The 20,538-nt window shown below is 36.5% G+C and overlaps 1 protein-coding gene across 1 annotated transcript in view; it reads left to right on the forward strand.

Moving 5' to 3' along the window:
* The window catches only part of khdrbs2 (KH domain containing, RNA binding, signal transduction associated 2), a 102,956-nt gene that overhangs the window by 31,882 nt on the left and 50,536 nt on the right, over window positions 1-20,538 (forward strand). The window contains exons 3-4 of the mRNA XM_015374487.1: window positions 12,779-12,895; window positions 20,175-20,321. Of these exons, the coding sequence (XP_015229973.1) occupies window positions 12,779-12,895; window positions 20,175-20,321 (264 nt within the window). The remainder of the gene's footprint in view (window positions 1-12,778; window positions 12,896-20,174; window positions 20,322-20,538) is intronic.

A 20,538-nucleotide genomic window follows, 5' to 3' on the forward strand; every position in this document is an offset into this window, starting at 1 on the left:
CCTCTTTATAGTACCAGAGACTGTTTGTGTGATGACTTTCTCTGGCATGACTCTGCTTATGAGACAAAATAAAGATAAGTACTCTCCTGTAACCTTCCCTGTTACACTATTTTCTATCATAGCTTACAAAAATACGCATTATTATGGGGTGTCAGGACATTTCATATATTACACAAGTTATGGGTAAAAATAATCAAAGTAGTTTAACACTATTATTAATATAAAGAGGCTTGTAGGATGATCTAGGAACCTGCAGTGTCTTTTGATTCTCATTATACATTTTGACCTACAGCAGCACACAGTATTTTTCTGAAGTTATTTATAGTTAGTCATTTATTTGAACAGTGGGTAAACAAGAAATACATAAGAACTCAAATAGAACAAAAAATAACACAAAATGGAAATGAAACCAATGAAAACTCAAAAAGAAAACTTGAACAGAACCAAAACCATGATCATATGGATCCCCTGGCTAACCAAAATTCTGGGAGACAGAAAAAAAAAAAAAAGAAACCACAAAAAAGGACGAAACAAAGGTTGAGATGGAGAGGAGGGCAAGGTGACCTACTTCCCACCAAGAAAAATTATTTAAAAAGACATAAAAAAAAACAACCTTGTCCTATGTCTACATTTGGTTGGAAAGTGAAAGGTCAAAAGCCGTAATTTTCAGATTGCTGAAAACACGGTTTTCAAGTTCTTTTTAACATCTAATATTTCACTAAAGTGGGACAAAATCAGACGCTGCCCAATAACTGTTTCTGGACTAAATTAGACTGTGATCGACTGTCCAGATTTAGCCTAAAAACCAATGTCTAAATGATGTTGTGTGTACAATATTCAACAAAAAAAGCTCTTTCTGGAGCAAATAAAAAATATTAAAACTACTTAAAGAAAGACCAAGTTTTTTTTTTCTTAGTTGTGAAGCAGTTTGAGCGGTCCTTAACCACAGCTCAGAGGTAGCAGCGACTATTAGCAGTGGCTAGTTCGCTATGTAAAGCAGTGCAGCTCTTGACCACGGTTTTAAGATTGGCTAAAAGCTTGCTCCCAAAAAAAAAATAAAATAAAATAAAAGGAAGAAGTGGCCCATGTGCTTCTGTCTCTCTTCACAAAGCTTCTACAGTCGTCTTCAGGAGGAGCACTACTGTGGCCTGGCTCTTGGCATGTTGCAGTGCAAAGGGACAATGTGGGATGCACTCTTTCCTTTTTAAAGCTGCAAACCTCAGCTCCCCCCTTGTTGCTGTGGTTTGCAGCTTTAAAGGAGAAGGAGTCGGCTGCTACAATTTTTTCACCTGGGGTTCTTGGCATTGAGTCAGACAGCATTTCTGACTCTCTTTTCATCTGTATTTATCAGTAGCGCAATAAAAATCTGGTACCTTAATTCCTTTTACTTTCATAAAGGGGGACCTTTGCATCTGAAGTTTTTCAAGGACATCCCTGTTAATCCAACAACAGCTGATTTCTTCAAGTTGCAAATGCATATGACACGATCAACAGCTTTACAGATGATCTGTGCTGCAAGCTCCAGCCTACAAATTTATTTTTCAAAAGATAACAGACAAGAGACTTCGATCATCAAAGTGCAGCACGATGAGGTTCACTGCCACGTTTCTGAACACAATGAAGCTCAACTGATTTAGTACCTGTTCAAAGATTGAATAGTACTTTTTTAGTAGTCTTATTACCTTGGTGGCCTCAGAGCTGCAAGGCATGCAGTTGGGAGCTGTAGTCAAAGTTTGTTTATGACAGTTCTGGCCTTACATCATCCATATCAGATTCAAATAAATACATTTTAAAGAACAGGGACATTTTAAGAACCAGTATAAACTGTTTTTGACCTTCTGTGGCATTTTTTTTTTTCACTGACCTGGTGCTGAATATCAGTAAAGGTGCAACAAGCACGGGCGTTGAAGTACGTCTGCAAAAATAAAGAAGCCCATGTCTCCCCTTGTTGGATCTTGGCTTGGCTCAATATGTTTACATAGTCCATATAAATGTGCAGCCAAGAAATTATTGGGCAAGGCCACTCTCCAGGTTTTCATCCATGGCAGAATAGTATGATAAGCCCTCTCTTCTAATGACTCCTTTTATAGCTGAAAAGCCTCCTTAAGCAGAGTGGAGATGGCTGTAATAGTAGAAAGAAGGGAAAATTCTCAGAAATTGCCATGCACAAATTCCTCTTGCACTGAGATCTTGACTCCAAGTCATGACATTTGTTGACCAGTCTTTTCGGGTCTGCTGAAAGCTGCTCAATATTGGTCTTTTGCATGAAAATATTAGAAGGAAATTGAAGTTTCCATTTCCCCCTTGGTCTCCTTTAAAGCATGCACATCTGACGATATGCTTGAAATACTTAAGTCTGACTTCACTGCCAGTAATTCCCTTTAAATGTTTAATAAGTATTTGGTCAGAGCTGCTGGTAATCTAGTTTGAAAAATAAAATTGCAGGAGGTCCAACTATCTTATCATCTTTCATCAAATGCTTTACCGAAAGTCAATGACAATTACTACTACAATTTTTGTAAAAATGTGGGTTGATTACCGAGCTCGATTTATTTATAGCAGTTAGACTTAACAGGTTTATGACAAACAAGGAGTATATATGGTTGAATTTAGGTCAGGAATCACAGAACAGTGGACAGAGTAAAGTTAACCCACAAACCTACACTAAAGCCTCTTTCCCACTGTAAAAAAACACGTAAACGCATGTTTTCGAACATGGGTCAAACCCGATAACAATCAGCATTTAGCTCCCTTCTCACTTGCAAAAAAAGCTTGGTCTAAAGGGCTGGTTATACTCCCCGCAGCAGTGAGCTTGTCATGGATAATATTGGTTTATACCAAATTTTTAAGCGTGGTCTGCACTATGTTATTCCACGCCACAACGCAAGAGGGAATATCACAAACAATTTTGTCCGACAACGAAGGGACATGAGAGCGAAAAGAGCAGGATCCAGGTGGAAAAGTGGGTCCCAGCGTTCTTGCGCACCTCGCTCTTCTAGCTAGTCCAATTTTGCAAGTTGTTTTCCTCAATTCCGGTCATACAAACAAAACAATCCGGTAAGGTACAAAACAGGGAATAGGCATAGCGTAGAGCGAATGTAGATTTGACCAATCAGAGGCCTCCTGTGTGCAGAACTGTCTGCGGTCATCTACAATTTTGGAGAGGCGCACCAGAGTGTCTGCGGCAGGGGTGGAGGCAAATTTTGAATTCACTGCGACACACGCGCAGACGACCTGGTTTCTGAGTATAAATCAGCCTTTACCCCTCGCTGCCAAGATTTGTGGCCTCTGCCCCCCCTGCAGCTGCGTGTCTGTTGACACCATAACGCTGTGTTAGCACTGATGATGTCACCAGTGCAAATACTTAGGACAGAAACATAATGTAAGGAGAAATGTAAGGAAGCCAGAGCTTAGTAAGTGTGCTTTATAGTTTTGCTCTGTGCTCTATTCCTCTGAATGTCTCTCATCTGCGCCATGTTTGTAGAGTGTAAGCAGAATTGTTTCGGGTTGTTAGATCAAACACGACTGTGTGTTGGCAAACGGTGTGTTGACATCCGTTTGTTACACTCAATGCTATCATGTCAATTAGCGAGATGAACCGGATCTGATCACAGCACAGCATCTGATCACAGCCGAGGCGCTTTTAACGCAAGTCGCTTGGCGAGGCGTTTGACCCGGGTAGACACGTGTCAGCTGTTCCCACTAACACTAAAAGCCAATTGTTCGCTGGTTTAAACTTGTGGGAAAGTGGTACTATTTCACTAGCTAAAACTACAAGGCAAAAAAGAAAAATAGGCTATTGGACGATAGAAGTGATATTTATGCGAAAAGATAACTTTAACCATTAAGTTTTGATTGACAACCCCCGAAAAGAGTGTGAACCCACTTGAACTTTTCTTTTTCTCTTGAGCGCCAATTCTGCAGCAAGCCCCAAAAAAAGCTGCACCGTGTTCAGTGTGAGCCTCACTTTAAATTGCATTCTGCTGTCATAGCAAAATGCACATCCTGTCCCACTAACTAAACCTAGTTAGCACTTTTGAAGAAAGTATTTCTCATGTATAGTCAATACAATTTGTTTTGTAATTGAGTAGCCGAAATAATTATTTGTATGGCCTTAACAAACAAATACCAGAATTCTTTTGAAAAAAAAGATTGTAAACCCCTTGCTTCATGCAGTGAATGAAAAAAAGTAGAATTCTAAAATTCTAAAATCTAGTCTCAAGTCAGCAAAGTACAAGACACAATTAAGACTTTAATGTCTATAAACAAAGATCTACAAAGTACATAAAATCATCATCATACGAGCTTAATCAATTTGTAAATTATTATAACAAATAGCTTACTCAGTAGTAAGAATTTGTGTTTAACATAATTTTACACTAATACTTAAGCCCATCTGATGGATATAAGATAAAGAACTGTTTTCTTTTTTATTTGTGGGAACTGAATGGGTCTGCCTTAGACCTTGCAGAGGAAATCTGTGTTGATGTAAACCAGTAACAAATATGTAACTTTTAGGAACATTCTTTTTATTCATTCTGCCCTTATCTTAATTTTTCTTTTAACAAAATGCAGTGTGCTTATCAGCTTAAAATTGTTTTATGACAAAATAAAACATTGTCAAGAGGATGGGAGAACTGAAGTAGCACAATGGTGATGCTGCTTCTGACAATGACAGTGGATATGGTTTTCTCACATAAAAGCTGTTAGTTTTCAGTCAAAGTAAGGTAAGTATATTATTGGATGTTCTTTTTGTGTTAGCCAAGGGGTGCAAAAGCATTGCAAATATATAAAGGTGCAACAAAGAAAATATTACACTAGCAAACAAATAATACAATTAAAGTATAAAATCTTTAAAACAGAACAAATAAATAAAATATTTAGGTAAGTAAATGAAGAAGAGTTATAAAATTATATATATCTTTTTTTTTATGCTAATACCAAGAGCACATACATCACATAGGCTACAGCAAACTCCCCACCTTATTTTGACCCAACATTTTTTCTTAAGCTTAGGTCCTTCATGTCCTAAATCTGCTCTTTACCTTAGGTCCTCCCGGTTTGCAGCAAGCTCCTGCATATCTTCTTTAAATCTGTGGAATGTGATCTCTTCTGCAATCATCTGTTGGGATAGGAGTATCAGTGCAAATGACTATAAGAAGCTTAACAAGCAATTGAAAGCCAGTTCTGTTTTGGAAACTTCCTTATAATGAATAATTCTTTATAAAATGAACAGCACTAACCACCCCGAGCATTCTCTGTTGTGAAACAACAGAGTATCTTCAGTCAGAGGATTCTCAGAGCTGCAGCTAGACATACCTCTACAGGAGGTCCTTCCTGCCAAAGTAAAACTTGTTTTACTTTGGGTTTAGCTGTAATTCACCTTTTGGATTAATAAATAGTTTTTGAACTGAATTAGTCTATATTGAATATTTTTATCAATTTAATGTGTGATGCATTCATTCTTACTATGCCAGTAATGTGTTTAGTCAATTGGATGGTGTTTCACTTCCCATGAGGAATACAACTTACATTGATTTTAAAATCTTTATTATAATATTATCAATATTTAAAATATTTATTAATTACATAGAAATTATTTATGCTCTTTTGAGATTTAGTGAATTTATACATGGACATTTGCACCATACTTTTGATATGTTTGCTTTAGAGCTCTGTTTTTAGATTTCTGTTTTTCCTCTAGTGTAGAAAATAGCTGATGTTCTAAAATAAACGCTGCAGCTGTGTAAAATGCCGTTGATTAGTTTCTCAGTCCTAAACAGCTTTTGAAGCTTAGCAGGACTTCAGCATTATAAGCTGATTTCACATGTAAAAAGCTGAGGGTGAAGAGTAAATACTTTTACTCTGCAAAAACTTCAGCATATAATCCAACAAAGCCCATATTACGTAATTACAAGAGATGCTCAAATTGCTAAATTGAGACTTCACGTTTGTATAGATCAAGCTTTTCAGTTTCCTGGTTAACAGAGATCAGAAACTTTTGAGGTTATACTGATTCTGATCATTTCTTTAAAATCCTTTTCCAAGTAGAGTAAATCTTGTTCCCTTCACAGAGAACTCGAGTAGCCGCTCATCGGCTTTCATTATTATCTGTGAAGCTGTAGCAAAAGGCTTCTTTGACAAACTCTTCACCAAGTCCTCCACAGCTGTCATTAAAGCACTAACTTCTGCTTGAGGCTTTAATCCTCCTATCACACAGGACCTGGATTTCCCCAATAGCACAGCTCACTAACCTGGCAGTAAGTGCCTCAGGACGTGTTGACTGGCCCCAGTGCACCTCATAAAAGGGCAGTACATTTCCAAGCCCATGAGATTAAATGCTGTTCTATTGCTCAATATGTGTTGCTGTTGTGCTTTGTCAATATTTTTTGCTTTTTATGGAACTTACCTTATACTGAAGCATGGAAATATGTTAGTTTGGCACCTTAAGTCACCTTGAGGCTGCTTTGATTTATTTTCTACAATAATTTCAGATATTTTCTGAGGATACCCTTGATGAATGATTGATGATTTTTATTGGTTTTGCTTTCCCATTGAGTTTGGAGTGTGAAACACTGGATCATGGAAGGCTGAAAATAATGGAATACAGGAATCTCTCTCAGGCTTTAAATAATCAGCCACTGCGATTGGCAATAAATTTCATTTGCAACACACAGACTTGTTCAGCCACAAGCAATCAGTGTCTTTGGTTAAAAAATAAACTTCCATAGTTTACACAGCTCATATAATAAGAGCTTTGAGGATTATTGCTGTAGACACTGTCACAGGACAGGACAAGTCCAGATTGTCATACAATTGTCTAGGTTGACCTTTCCACCATCTAAGGAGTTGTACAGGTCTAGGTTCACACAAAACCTCCAAAGACTGCACAACACCTGTCATCTCAAGGCACTTTACAATTTAACCAGATCACACAGTCAAATTGATTCAAGATTTCTATGTATAAAAACCTGGTTGTTTCATTGACTCGAAGGCATCCCCTCACACTAAGCATGGTTGTAGCGACAGTGGAAAGGAAAACCTCCCTTTTACCAGGAAGAAACCTCCAGCAGAACCAGACTCAGTGTGAGCGGCCATCTGCCGAGGCCGACTGGGGTTCAAGGAGACAGAAGCAGACATAAAGCAAGAGGCAGAGATACAAACGGCAACTGTAAACCAGCTCCACAGGCGGCCCCATCCAGGAAACACACAGCCAGGCAGACAAGCTCTGAGTCAGCTCCCATGTCAGAGGATGTTCTAGCCATTCACAGTCAGAGAAACAGGACTACACTGAAAAACAGGCCAATCTCGAACATCTACAAACAAAGGTGTTGATGGCAGCAACACAGCTGATATTTCTCTCCAGGATGGCATCACAGCCAAACAGGAACAAACCAGATGAAGCTACTATGAGAAAAAGCAGAGAGAGAATAGCGTTAGGGATTGAACTAACTAATTCTGCAGTGTGGGAGAATAGAGATGTAACTCGAAGCTAGAACTCAATATAAACAGCATATATATGTAAATAGCAATATTTCTAGGAAAAGCATGATTGTGTAGATTGACCCTAGACTGGTTTTGGCAACCAAATACTTTTTTGGCCACCCCTCAGTGCACATTGGTCCCTGCTTGTCCACCCCTATGAAAATGATTTGGCTATGCCACTGCTTAAATTTAGTGAATATCTTATAAACTACATTTTTCTGTTGTTATTCACGGTGTTAATGCAACCCTCACAAATACATGGACTAAAAAGGAAAAAACAGTTACAGTGCTCTGTGATTGAATGGATGGTGTATGATGCTTGTGCAAATCAGCTGAGCACACCTTTTTAAACTGAAGCAGCTTCATATGCCAACAATGTAAATGGGTGCAAACAATAAAATCTTTAATCGTCCTCACTTGCAGCACAGCTTGCTGTCATTTACACCATCTAAAAATGGCAAATAGTAGCATAGTTAAAAGTTGTTGCATAAATAGACATATTACATGTATTTCTATCAATAAGCAAGGCCCTAACTTTCTATAGTGTTTTCTGTGGATGATGAACTTACTGTTCATAGGTAACAAGTGTGCTTAGTAAACAATCTGAGTTCTCTATCAGTACCAGTTCTCTTAAATAAACTGTGTGAGAACTCCAACTTCTACCTCTAAATTCTTCTGTAATTCAGGCTAATGAAGTGCATTATTGCACATCATCACCAGGAATTATTGGCCACCACGGTAAACTGCAGCTAAATTTGATGCAGTTTGATAGAAATATTCTGGGTAAGTTTATTAATAAGCCCATTACTAGCATTAAACACCTCTTCTTTGCTGAATGGCATTCCAGCATATGATGGTACAAGGCTTGTTAGACTTTAGATAAAGACAATTTTAGCCAACATCTTTACATGATCTTTAATTCCTAATATTACATTTCATGTCAATATGTGAATATATCTGAGATACTTAACGTATCTCCCGTCTGAATAGTTATACCGGCTGACGTATCTTTATTATACAATTATGTCACCCATGATAGCAATGTGTTTGAGTGTTTTCCTAAAATGTTTTTAGAAGAAATCCTTTTCTTTATTCAAATGTTGTGAAATACATAGCCAAGACCTAATCAACTGAACTTTTTAAGTTGTTTAAAAGTCTGGTCAACAAAGATAACAGGAAAAAAAAGCTTATGTTCTTTTCATAATTTCTGACAATTAAAAATAATATTGTAATCTTAACTACACCCAAACTGAACAACTTTGTGTGATACATGCACAACATAAGCTTAAAGTGCATGTAAATGTCTAATTTCAACAGTAATTCGCCACAAACATCTTGTGATGATTGTTGGAATCAGTGGGGAGTTGTACATTCCAAATGCTTCACTGCAGGACTAAACATGCCTCCTCTAAAGTCACAAAGACTTTCAGCTCCTTTTTAGCATACTGTAAATGCAAACTGTGTGTAGTGCAGCAAATAATAAAATAAATAAAATTTGTGACAGGATAGATGGCATTGCAAATTGAAATCTGCAACAAATGTATTGCTCAGACAACAACAGATGTCTTAAATGAAAGTTTCTAGGTAAGATGCATTCTGAGTACTTTTATTACTTTTTGTGCAGATTACTTTCTGTTATGTTACATATTCTGTATCTGTTTAGTGTAACTGCTGTAGGGGAGCTTCCGTTTGCCTGTCTTTTGTCTTATTGCACACTGTAAGACAAGGATTGTTCTTCTATGAAGTCAATGGGATCTTTGGTCAAAATTACACATGCAAAAAAAAATGCCTCAGGCATAGAGTGTCTGGTAAAATGTGCTTTGCTCAGCTGCATTGTCAAATTTGTAGATTCACATTGGTGCAATGCGACTTAACCTCCAGCCACTGTTTTATGCCCTTTCCACATAGAACTGCATCTAAAATTAGCTTTAAAGGCTTAGACATTTAAATATATTAAAATTATCTCTCCAGGCTCTCAGTAAAATATTTTGATTTCTTGGAGAATGTATTCAGTTAAACACATTAGGCAGAACTGTGTGCCCACTTTGTAATGTAATATTTGTTCATTGTTTAAAGACTCTTTTGTGCATAATTGCTGCATTCACAACACGCTTTCTTCTAATATCTGCAGCGTTATCATTGCTGAGACGATAGGGGGTACATATCATCATTTCAAACCTCATTTAACACCACACATACCCTTTCTGGAGCTTAAATTGCTCACAGTGGAGCAGCGGACAGACTCAAGACATTCATTAGCTTAATGAAAACAGGCCACTCTTCTTCTACCGCCCAGTGAGATTATTCCTGCTGTAACTGCAGCGGCCATCTGCTCTTTAGCTCCCTGCCAGCCACAGGATAGTCCTGTCACAGCAGCACCAGTGAAGGAAGACATCAGCAGAAGTGCCTTAATCACTGAGATCAGAAGACAAGCAAGGACAGCAAGAATGCTTCCCGTTGCCTTTTTTTCCTGTATTTTTTTTTTTTTTTTTCATTTTTATTGGCTTTATCTATGCACCCCTGGCTTTTACCTATCAGAGTTGCATTACTCACTCAAGATGTTAATGATGTTCATGAAAGAAGCTGAGTGTGCAGTTATTGAAGTTGACTTGAAGCAGCCACACACAGCTGGCAGTGAGTTATTAGCTGTTCATGCACAGCAGGATATGATGCATTCTGCGAAGGTTAATTTCATTTAGGGGTTAGCCAGAGTGAGCTGCAGAGAGAACGACTGACCACCTGTTCAGCTCTGAAGATGAACTTTTATTATATTATATCAGGCAACTAACTTTTGAAAGTCAGAAATGTTTTTCATATCATAACACTGTAACTTTGTTTCCTCTGGCCTAAAAGTTTATCTAAATCTAAAACGTTGAGATTGTTTTATAAATTTACCTCTTAAATTAATCACAGCTCATCCTACCAATAACCCAGAGTGATGGCTTGCAAAATCATTCATACTACTTGAACTTATTTTGAAACAATTCAACCAAAAACCTTTGATAGAATAGAATAGGATAGACTTAAACTTTATTGTCATTACACTGTCACAAATACAAAGCAAAGGGGTGTAGTTTCCATCTATCCAGAAGTGCTAAACAGGATAGAAATATTTATTTACATGTGCACAGAGATTATGTATGTGTTGACTATAAATGTATACATAAACAGAGAGTAATTGTAACAGGCTATAAAATAAAAACATATTAAAAACTATATATAGATTATACATGAAAGTTAGGATATGGATTATATATATATGTTTTAGTGATGGTATACTGTAATAAAGGGTAAATAATGAAAGATAATAGCAGATAAAAGATTTACAGATTATATACAGCTTTAGATGGAAAGTGCGTTTAAGTGGTGTTAGCTCTATGGATGTGTGTGTGTGAGGACAGTCCATATGTTATTATTATGTTGACCATCTCAACTGTAGACCGTCTCAAGGATATAGATAATTGTGAAGTGATACAAAATTAACATTCTTAATGTGATTCTGTCTGAATTATCAAATGACTTTTTTCAAATATCAGCATCCTGTTATCTATCCAATTTCTTATTGTTCTGCTTTAGGGTAATTGTCCTGCTGGAATATTATCACTTTGGCCAAGTGTTAAATCTTTTCCTTTTACAGCAGTTCCCTTCTACACGAAATCGAACTATTTCATACATAAGATTTTAAAGACAAACTATATTTCAGCTTTTTTCTGATAAGAAATGAGAAAAATATATATTCTTTTCACTACAAACACTTTACAAAGAAACCAAACTGTATAATTTTGCTCTTATCTAACCAGAATAAAGAACTTTTTTTTTTTTTTTTCTCGCCGGTCCTTTATAAAACTCTAGATCATGAGAAGCATGGCTAATAGTTGTGTAGATAGATTTCCACCAGAGCTGTGTATTGCTGCAGCTCTTCCAGAGTTATCCTTCTCTAGGCTGCTTCTCTGATTAATAATGTACTGTAGTAGAGAAGGTTTATGTCCAGACAGGTTTCCAGTTGTGCCATTCATTTTAAGACGGTAGATCACACAAGTCTGTGTTCTTCAGACACCGGGATCTTGTTTTATGTCAAAACTCAAATTTCCCAACAACATAATGCCTTTTATTCACTAATGTTTTTATCCATTACCTTAGGAAAACAATAAACTGTATACTGTGATTAATTAACTCAAAGATTGATTCCATTTTTGAAACAGCTCACATCTAGTGGGAGCAATTGGTAGCTATGGTTTTATTTAAGGGTAGCCGAGTAATTAGACTAAATTAGAGCTGGGTTTATTTGGCCAAAACTTATACCACAATATATTTTTTAATTTCTATATTAATATTTAAATGAGAAACAGAAAGACAGACAAATATGCCCACAACTGATGCCTGCACAAACTTATAACAATGTTTTTTGCTAACTACATAAAACCCAGAAAGTCAGTCATGGACAAATGCTGTATTCATAGACTGCCTATTTCAGTAGATAACCCTGTTATCTACTTCTCAGCTTTCATTTTTAAAGAATTCGAAAACCATGTATCTTTTTCTTTTTACTTATAGGTTTTGTGCTCTTTTGTGTTGATCTGTCACAAAATATCAAGGTTTGTGGTTGTAGAAAACCAGAAATTGGAAAATGTTCCAAATTATATGAATACTTTTGCAATAGTTTTACATGAACCTGAGCTGGTGCATAGTATGAAGGCAAATGATAGACAGCGCCTGGAGGCTTGAATCTAACGGTTTGTCATCTGGATAGTATAACTTAATTTCCCACTGGGATGGGAACTCATTATTTCTGACTTTATCTCAGTGCTGACCTCTGGAGTTGTTTCGAGAACGTTATTGGTTTGAGTCCATGTGCCCTCTTTTTTTATTCAAGCAATACAACATGGATGGTGAATGCTGATACAAAACATCACCAGCAAGGGCATAGTCCAGTTGAGGGATGCACACATATGTCATCCTGGAGTGCAGATGAGAATCACACTCACCTTTGATGCACGCTGCAAAGACCAAAAGGATATTGATTTATTACAGGTTACATTACAGCCTTTTTCTCTCACAGCGACTGGAATGTGAGATTTTATTGATACAAGATGACTAATGGCCAGCAAATGTCTTTTATGGTTAACCCTTTTACTGGAAAGATCAAATTTGCATTACATCCAACACTCATTTAGTGACATTCCTCTTTAAATCACTTAGCTTTTTCTAACATTTGGGCTCTGCCAATGTATTGAAAGAATCAGTGAGCTGCTTGTTTCTTAATGTTTTTCTTCTCTCCTACTGTATGTCTCAGTTTAACTTTGTAGGGAAGCTGCTTGGACCGCGGGGGAATTCTATGAAAAGATTACAAGAGGAGACAGGAGTGAAGATGTCCATCCTTGGCAAAGGGTCTATGAGGGATAAAGAGAAGGTAAGACACATATTGATTTGTGCTGAAATGTACTTTTTGGCTGCCCTTGTAATTTTTACAGGAACTAAAGCACCATGGAATATTTAACTGTGAAACATGGCTAACACTATAAATGGGCTAGAATTACTATCAGGTGAATATAACCTAAACAAATATTTAAAAGCACTGCGTGACAATTTGATTTATTAAACAAAAACCTAAACTGGCCCTTTAAATAACAATTAGCCCTGAAACCTAACAGTTGATTTAGGGCAGTCTATGCTCAGAGCGTTGGGGAAAAAAAAAGACAAATAAATAAAACAATTTTAATTAAAACATATTTAATAAGAAGAAGAGCAGATACTGTTCTTCAAATATATATATATATATACACCTAAACAAACTTAAGCGTGCTTGTTTATTTGTGGGTGTGTGTGTATGCATCTTTTATATATGATTATGAATGGTGTTGTATGTGCTTGTAGCATATTTTTGTTTATTATTTACAGATGTAGGGGGCTCCTATTTGAAATATTTCGGCTTAAGTCCATCCATTTTGACAGTCACTGTTGATACTAAGATGGCTTCCAGTGACAAATAATCATTTATATTAACTGTTCCATTAGAAAACAGCCTGGCAGTTTAAAAGCGCTAAAGCAGACAGGCTGGGTTACCAATCGTAGGGAATAAATTGAAACCTTGGAAAGCTTCCTGGTGTTACTTTCTGAACAGTTTTTAGTACACGGTGCAGGTAGGTAAGTTTTAACCTTAGTGCCCCTAAAGCCGCCAGGTTCAAGTGTTTGTGGCCCTTGGACTGTATGTGAAGGATCCAGCTGAATCCCTGCTCAAGAAGATCAGAGTTCATGGAAGCAAGTAGAAGCAGCCAGTATTTCTTTTCAGTGATCAATATAAATGCCTGGCATATTTGGCCAACATGCAGCCTTTGTAAAGGTTCCTGCTCTACCCTCCTGCTTCATCTCCTTCCTTATCATTTCCTCCTCATCACCCCCTTCCTACTCTTCTGTCTCTTCCACCTCACTCCTAATTCTTTGTCTCGTCCCTCTGCATTAACTCCATCACCACAACTGATAGCCTCCTTAGCTACTTAAACAGTATCAATAAACATCACAAATTGCAGCGACTGAAGTTATGACACAAAAACAATAAAAAAAAAAAAAACATAAAGAAAGCGCTGAAGACACAAGTGTAGAATAGGATACAATATAAAATCCCTTTATTGTCCCACAATGGGGAGATTGTGGTGAGTGAATACTGAGTGAATTACTTTTTTGTACTTTTCTTGAGCTGGAGAAAAAAGCTAATAATGTAGAAATAGAATGGCAGAACAGGGGCTGTAATTTTTTTTTTCAAATAGTATGTTATCTTTTTAACTTTGAACACAGATTCTTCAAAAATGTGTCTTTTGCAATAAAAAACCTTTTCTTTTTCCTGGTGGATTTTATTTATTTTAATTTATTAAATATACTGATTATACAGGTATGGCGTAACATTACTGATAGTGATGAAAGGGCAATCTAGGCAATGTTATAAAGCTGGGCTGCTGTTTTCCCTTTTCTGTTTGAGTCACACACTGACCTTAATACTTGAAAGAAGGTTGGCTCAATCCTGCACAAACCTTCTACAATACTGATCTCTTTGTGGAGACATTGCAGCATACGAGGTATCCATTGAGGAACATATGTGAATAATATGTTTAAGCATGTGCAAGTGTTTAAATTCATGTGTCTCGTGGTCGGCGTGTGAGGGTTGCCCACTGGCTGCGTGAGAGATAATGATTACCACAGACACAGAGCCTGTGGCTGTAGCTGTAGGCTGTGGTGAGCAGTAGCTAAACTCCATCACATTTTGAACAACCTATAAACAGAGAATACCGTCCCCTAATCTCTCCAATTTTGCGTCTGATGGATGACATGTAGACCATATAGCATGGTGCTTGTAAACAACAGTTTGTTGCGCAACCTTGCACCCTTTAAATAAACAAGAGAATGCAAGTTTGTCATCGCCAACCAGGAGGCGTCTTGTGACATTATTGGATGGTAGAATTGATCAGTTTTGTTCTCCATTTGCGCTAGAATATATTACCATTGTTTACTGTGCCCGGGTAAAAAAAAAAAAAAAGGCTGGGATCTGTTGTTTTTCACAAAATCAAAATGCTAAATAAATCAAAACATATTCTAGGGAAAGACTAGAGCAGGGGAGGGCAGTGACAGGAGTTGGGGGGGGATCCCAACAGTATAATGTAAAAAAAGAAAAACTTGTAATTACTTGATTTCCAAGGGTATTCCTGAATTTCAATAGATGGGGCGTACCTTCTGAGCCATTTAAGCTAAGTTCATGTTGTCAAATAGGTGCTATTTAATGATTTACTTTATTCTACAGATAACCAAATAATCACATTTATTTTTTTCTAAGAAGCCAGATAACAAAAATCAACATATGGAAATTGGTTTTGTATGAACTCAGGTCATCTTTTTCTGGTATTATGTTTGATTATCTAATACTTATGTATAGTAAGTTATATTGCACTGTTAATGTCACATTTTTGTAATTATCCCAAAAGAATCATTGCATAGGTAAATAAAATATATATGTATGTTTCTCTTTACAAATCTAAAAGGGAAACGACATCCATTTTCCCTCCCTCTCATCTTGTTTCGTTGCATTTTCAGTAATTGTTAATCAGGAATCCAAAGCAATGAATCTCTCTGACAGAGCCATTTATCCAGCTGACTTGTGGTCCCCTGGGATCAAACCAGGCGTGAGGACAGACTGCCTTTGAGTCTGTTACTCGTGCTTATAACAGCTCTTAGAGTGCTCCTATTCAGTTACGGTGCTATTATTTCCGTGCATTTGATTCTGACATATTGACATGAAAAGAAAACATGCAGCCTATGCATCTCTTCAGTGCAACTGGAGCTCTTTGTTTCATTACAACAAGAACACATAGCTGTGAAAATTCTACAGGGGCTTTAAGAATTGCTTTAAAGTACATATAATTAATGGTTTCACTAAGACATGAGGACTTCTTCAACATGATAATCCTTGCCTGGTTTATCAGATGAACATGTGACTACCGACAGCTTAATGGAGCTTTGTGCTTTATAATAATACATAAATGCAGCATTCTTTCAGCATTCTTGTATTCTTTAGTGGAAATGAAAAAAAGAAAATATACAAAACAATAGACATCTCAATACAGCAAAACTGTGGGACAAAAAAAAAGAGCTGGTAAAGATCAGAAAGAGAACTGAGGTAACTGCATAGCCTGCTGGTTTTTCACAAACCAATAGTAACAAAATATATATCATACATTTTTTCTATTTTTTGGATGTGGCAGTTGCATGTGTGTAGTGAGTTGATAATGATCAAATAAAATCTATAATTCTCATTTTGGATAAGAAACTGCAGTCTGTGCACATTAAATGGCGACACATGAAGCTTTTTTGTTCTATTAAATGTTTTTCTGTATTCATAAAAAGCAGAAAACCCTAAAACAACCTATGTCTCTTCTGACATATTTTGAAATATGAGTATTTCCTGTCTATATAATTTCCTATAAAATTAATGCAAATAGAAAAATAAAACATGAGTCGTGAAATGATAATCAAAAATGCTATTTATGGTGAGAATAATTCTGAAATTGACATATATTTCCTTGAACCAGACTGCGGCATTTCGGCTGCTGTTTTGAATGTCCTCAGCTTGTAGACCTTGTTCTGTTGAGTTTAGTTCAGATCTATGAAATAACTGATGGTTTAATAGTCACATTTTTGTATTATGACTTATATTATATTTATACTTTGCTGTAAATATTAGAATCAATTGTATATATGGTAAGAGAAGATTCCTCAATCTCGCAGTTTCACGTGTTCAGGCTTTACATAATTGAAATTCACTTTTAAGCATCCTGCTCAGACTTTCATCCATCCTCCGGTCTCAGCTATAGCAACAAGTCATTGTTATGATCTGATTGAAAAAAAGCTGTAAATCACATGTTTTTTTGTTGTTTGTTTTTTCCTAGTAGCAGCTCGGATAACCTTCGGACTTACAAAAAATGGCAATACCATAAAGCCTAGAAGTGTTATTTGTGCTGTTCCATAGAAATGATGAAGTAGTAAAATCAGTTATTGGGGGGAAGAAAAATCAATATGTTTTTGGCTGCATTGTTTGCAGTCATGGCTGCTTGTCAAGCAAGGACATAAGCTTGGAGTCATTCTGCCCCTTGTCTTTGTTAGGAGTCAGGAAGTATGTTTGGGTATACAACCAGGATACAAACAGGATACCTCTCCTTTTTTTAGGTTTTCAAATCATTCTCCTTCTGCAGGAGTTCTTTGGACAAACTCATAACCCACTGCCGGGGCTATGTATCCATTTGTGCCTCACAAGTCCTTGAGATGTTCTAAGAGGTTCAGAAAAAATAACAATCAATATCAAAAAATAAAAAGAGCAATCACCTACCATCACAAAATATATTAACTGAACTTTGAAAGACCAGGATTTATCATAAAAACAACATAAATCAATCAAATCTTTTTATGATTGTCTTGTCTTTAGATATTTCTTTTAAAATTATCTAACTAGCATGAAAGCCACTATTATTTTTTTCAGTTATAAAGTGTTTGGAAGTATATCATATGGCTTCTTATGTTAGTTATAAATTAGCATTCACCTTTTTAACCTTGATTAATTTATCCATTTTAGATATTGCACACTTATATCAACGATAACAAGTGTGGAAGAGGCACAGGCTTTATTGATGGAGAGTAATGTTCAGTTATAGACTCCTGCAGACAAAGCTGCATGCTGTTCTGATTTAGGTGTTTTCTGCTTGTGGTATTGATTTTGTCTGCTATCTGAACAGATCTGAAGGAGATGCAACTGACATCCAGAGGTCATGGATAAAAGCCATGCTGCCATTTGGGGCAGCTGGCCACTTGACAGAGTCCAACATTTACAGCTAAAGTCTAATTATGTATCACACATATGGCTGTTTTTCCTGCAGCCAGTTTCAGTTCTCCAGAACAGTGCATGAATGCAGGAATATCCCCACATTTCGATTTTTTTTTTTATTTTATTTTAACTCAGAACAACTTGTGTTTCATATAATCAATATAACCTTAATAAAAAATATTTTAATTTCCATTTGGGAGATCAATTAAGTATTTTTGAATTAAATTTTTATATATCAGCTATTATCATACAAAAAAAAAAAAAACATAACATATAGATGTTTTCCCCAAGGCAAATCAAATAGTGAAGGTTAGAGTAAATCACACTGGTTGAATTTCCTTAAGGTCACATATGCCCTAAAGCCTCTGCAGAAAACAATTATTCAAACTCACTGAAGACTCAAGTATATTACAGGAATAATAATTACTCTCTAATGTATGGTGTTGCTTGCTTTGCTCTTAAACAACTAGCAAATTGTTAAAACAGCTTACAGAGACAGTGTAGAAAACACTGAGGATACTGTACATCAAAGCTCTGATCTGATTCTTAGTGATCTGAGAGACATATCACAACTGCTAAAATCCTGGAGTGCTTTTAATTAAAAATGACCTTTCCCAAAGGGCAAAAACAGTTCTGTTCCAAACAGAGTTTAAATCCACTATTAGGCTGAGGGGAAAGAACTACCGAGTGACACAATCCCTTCTCTTCTGAAACCACTTGTCCTTAAGTAAATAACCTAACCTTTCCAGTAAGTGTTGATGTGTAAAACTTACATACTCTCACTGTCTTGTGAATTTTTTATTATTCATTTTACTAAAGTGGTACGGACACAACTTGTAATTACAATATACAGTTTATGTAGACCTGATGTGGATGTTATTCAGACTTAAGGTTAGTCTGCCATTGGTTTTGGTGTTTGCTTGTGCTCACTCAGTTTGTGCCAGTTTCAATTCTCTAGCTGTTAATTTGAGGATTTGACTTGAAGTTTAAAGATTTGTAGGCAGTCTTCCATCTGTAGCGTTTCAACAACCTCATGTAATGCACTACCACCACAAGTAGAAAATCTAACCATCAGTATAATGTTGGGGCCACTGTGGCGTCGGGTTTGCCCTGCAACTGGAGGGTTATTGGTTCAAGCCCCGGCTCTTGGCTTCGGCCTTGTTGTGTCCTTGGGCTAGACACTTCACCCGCAATGTCTATTGATGGTGGTCAGAGGGACTGGTGGCATCTGTATACGGCAGCCTTGCTTCTGTTAGTAAGCCCCAGAGCAGCTGTGTCTACAATGTAGCTTGTCAACATCAGTGTGTGAGTGAATGGGTGAATATCTGAATGTAATGTAAATAGTCTCCTGACGTTGTATAAGTACAGGCCATTTACCATAATACCACCACCATGGCTGATAGCTGCAACAAAGTAAGCGTTTTCTTGCTATAGTAGGCAAATAGCTCTTATTCTACTTTTCCATATGAGTAGATTGGAACAAAACAGAAATTTATATCTATATTTTTATAAAATTTCCATCAGTATGGACTGTGACATTGATTGCTAAGGTGTCTCCAGCAATTGATCAACTTTCACTGAAACAGCTATAAAGCCTAAAATCAACAACACATAGTCCATGAGGCGTTTTTAATGCCAGGGTTTGTAATGTAGCCATTGGCATGATAATGCTGAAAATAGCTTCTCCCCAAGCAGTTGATTGGATTTGGATTTCAGGCCGATGCAGGATTTTTGTTCTCTTGGCGAAGACTGGCCTAAAGAAGTTTTATTAGCAAAAATGCCACTACATTGTATCAATTTAACTCATCATCTACCCAAAACAATACTCTACAAAATACAATGTAAAGTCCTAGTGGTTTTCCGGACATTATTTTACATCTTGTGAGTTCTGAAAACCTACCACAGATCAAGAAAAACTGAAATGTATCCACATTTCAATTACCAAGTTACTCAGTGAAAAGTAAAAATGTTTGCTGAGTGAAACAATCTAATGAACAGATGTCTTTAGAATAGGAGAAAAAAAAAATTTTTGTTCGATTTTTGTTTGAAGAGCTGGCCACAGAAAATATTGCACATTTACGTATATTAAAACAGTATCCCTGATAACAACAATCTTGCAATTTAGTAACCTACTTTATTAAAGGATATTTTTAAAGCAAGATAATGCAAGCTCTGTATCCAATATTATGTGTTAATAGTTTGTATATAAGGAAATTAAAAAAGCTAACTGTATGGTTATGTCAAATAAGGTGTTATAAAATGGCTGAAAATTTGATTTTTGTTCAAAAGTCTAAATTCCTTTGTTGACAACTTTTTTTTATTTTTACAGGAAGAAGAGTTACGAAAAAGCGGGGAGGCAAAATATGCCCACCTGAGTAATGAATTACACGTTTTAATTGAAGTCTTCGCTCCACCGGGAGAGGCCTATTCTCGCATGAGTCATGCCCTGGAGGAAATTAAAAAATTTCTTGTTCCAGTAAGTTTATGACTTTACCTGGGTCTCCCTTTTTTATTTATCTTGCTGTGGAAGAGCAGTAGTAACTGCTGCTGACATGACTGTTTCTCTATCAAGCATATACATGTTTGGTGTGCTCAGAATATGCAAGGTTCTGTTTATATCCAAAGCTATGAGTTTATCTCCGCTCCCTAACATTTACATGGTTTGGCCTTTGTTACAAGAAATAATTGATGTA

This window comes from Cyprinodon variegatus, unplaced genomic scaffold (genome assembly GCF_000732505.1).
Source record: "Cyprinodon variegatus isolate N-32 unplaced genomic scaffold, C_variegatus-1.0 Scaffold104, whole genome shotgun sequence".
Taxonomy (NCBI): Eukaryota; Metazoa; Chordata; class Actinopteri; order Cyprinodontiformes; family Cyprinodontidae; genus Cyprinodon; species Cyprinodon variegatus.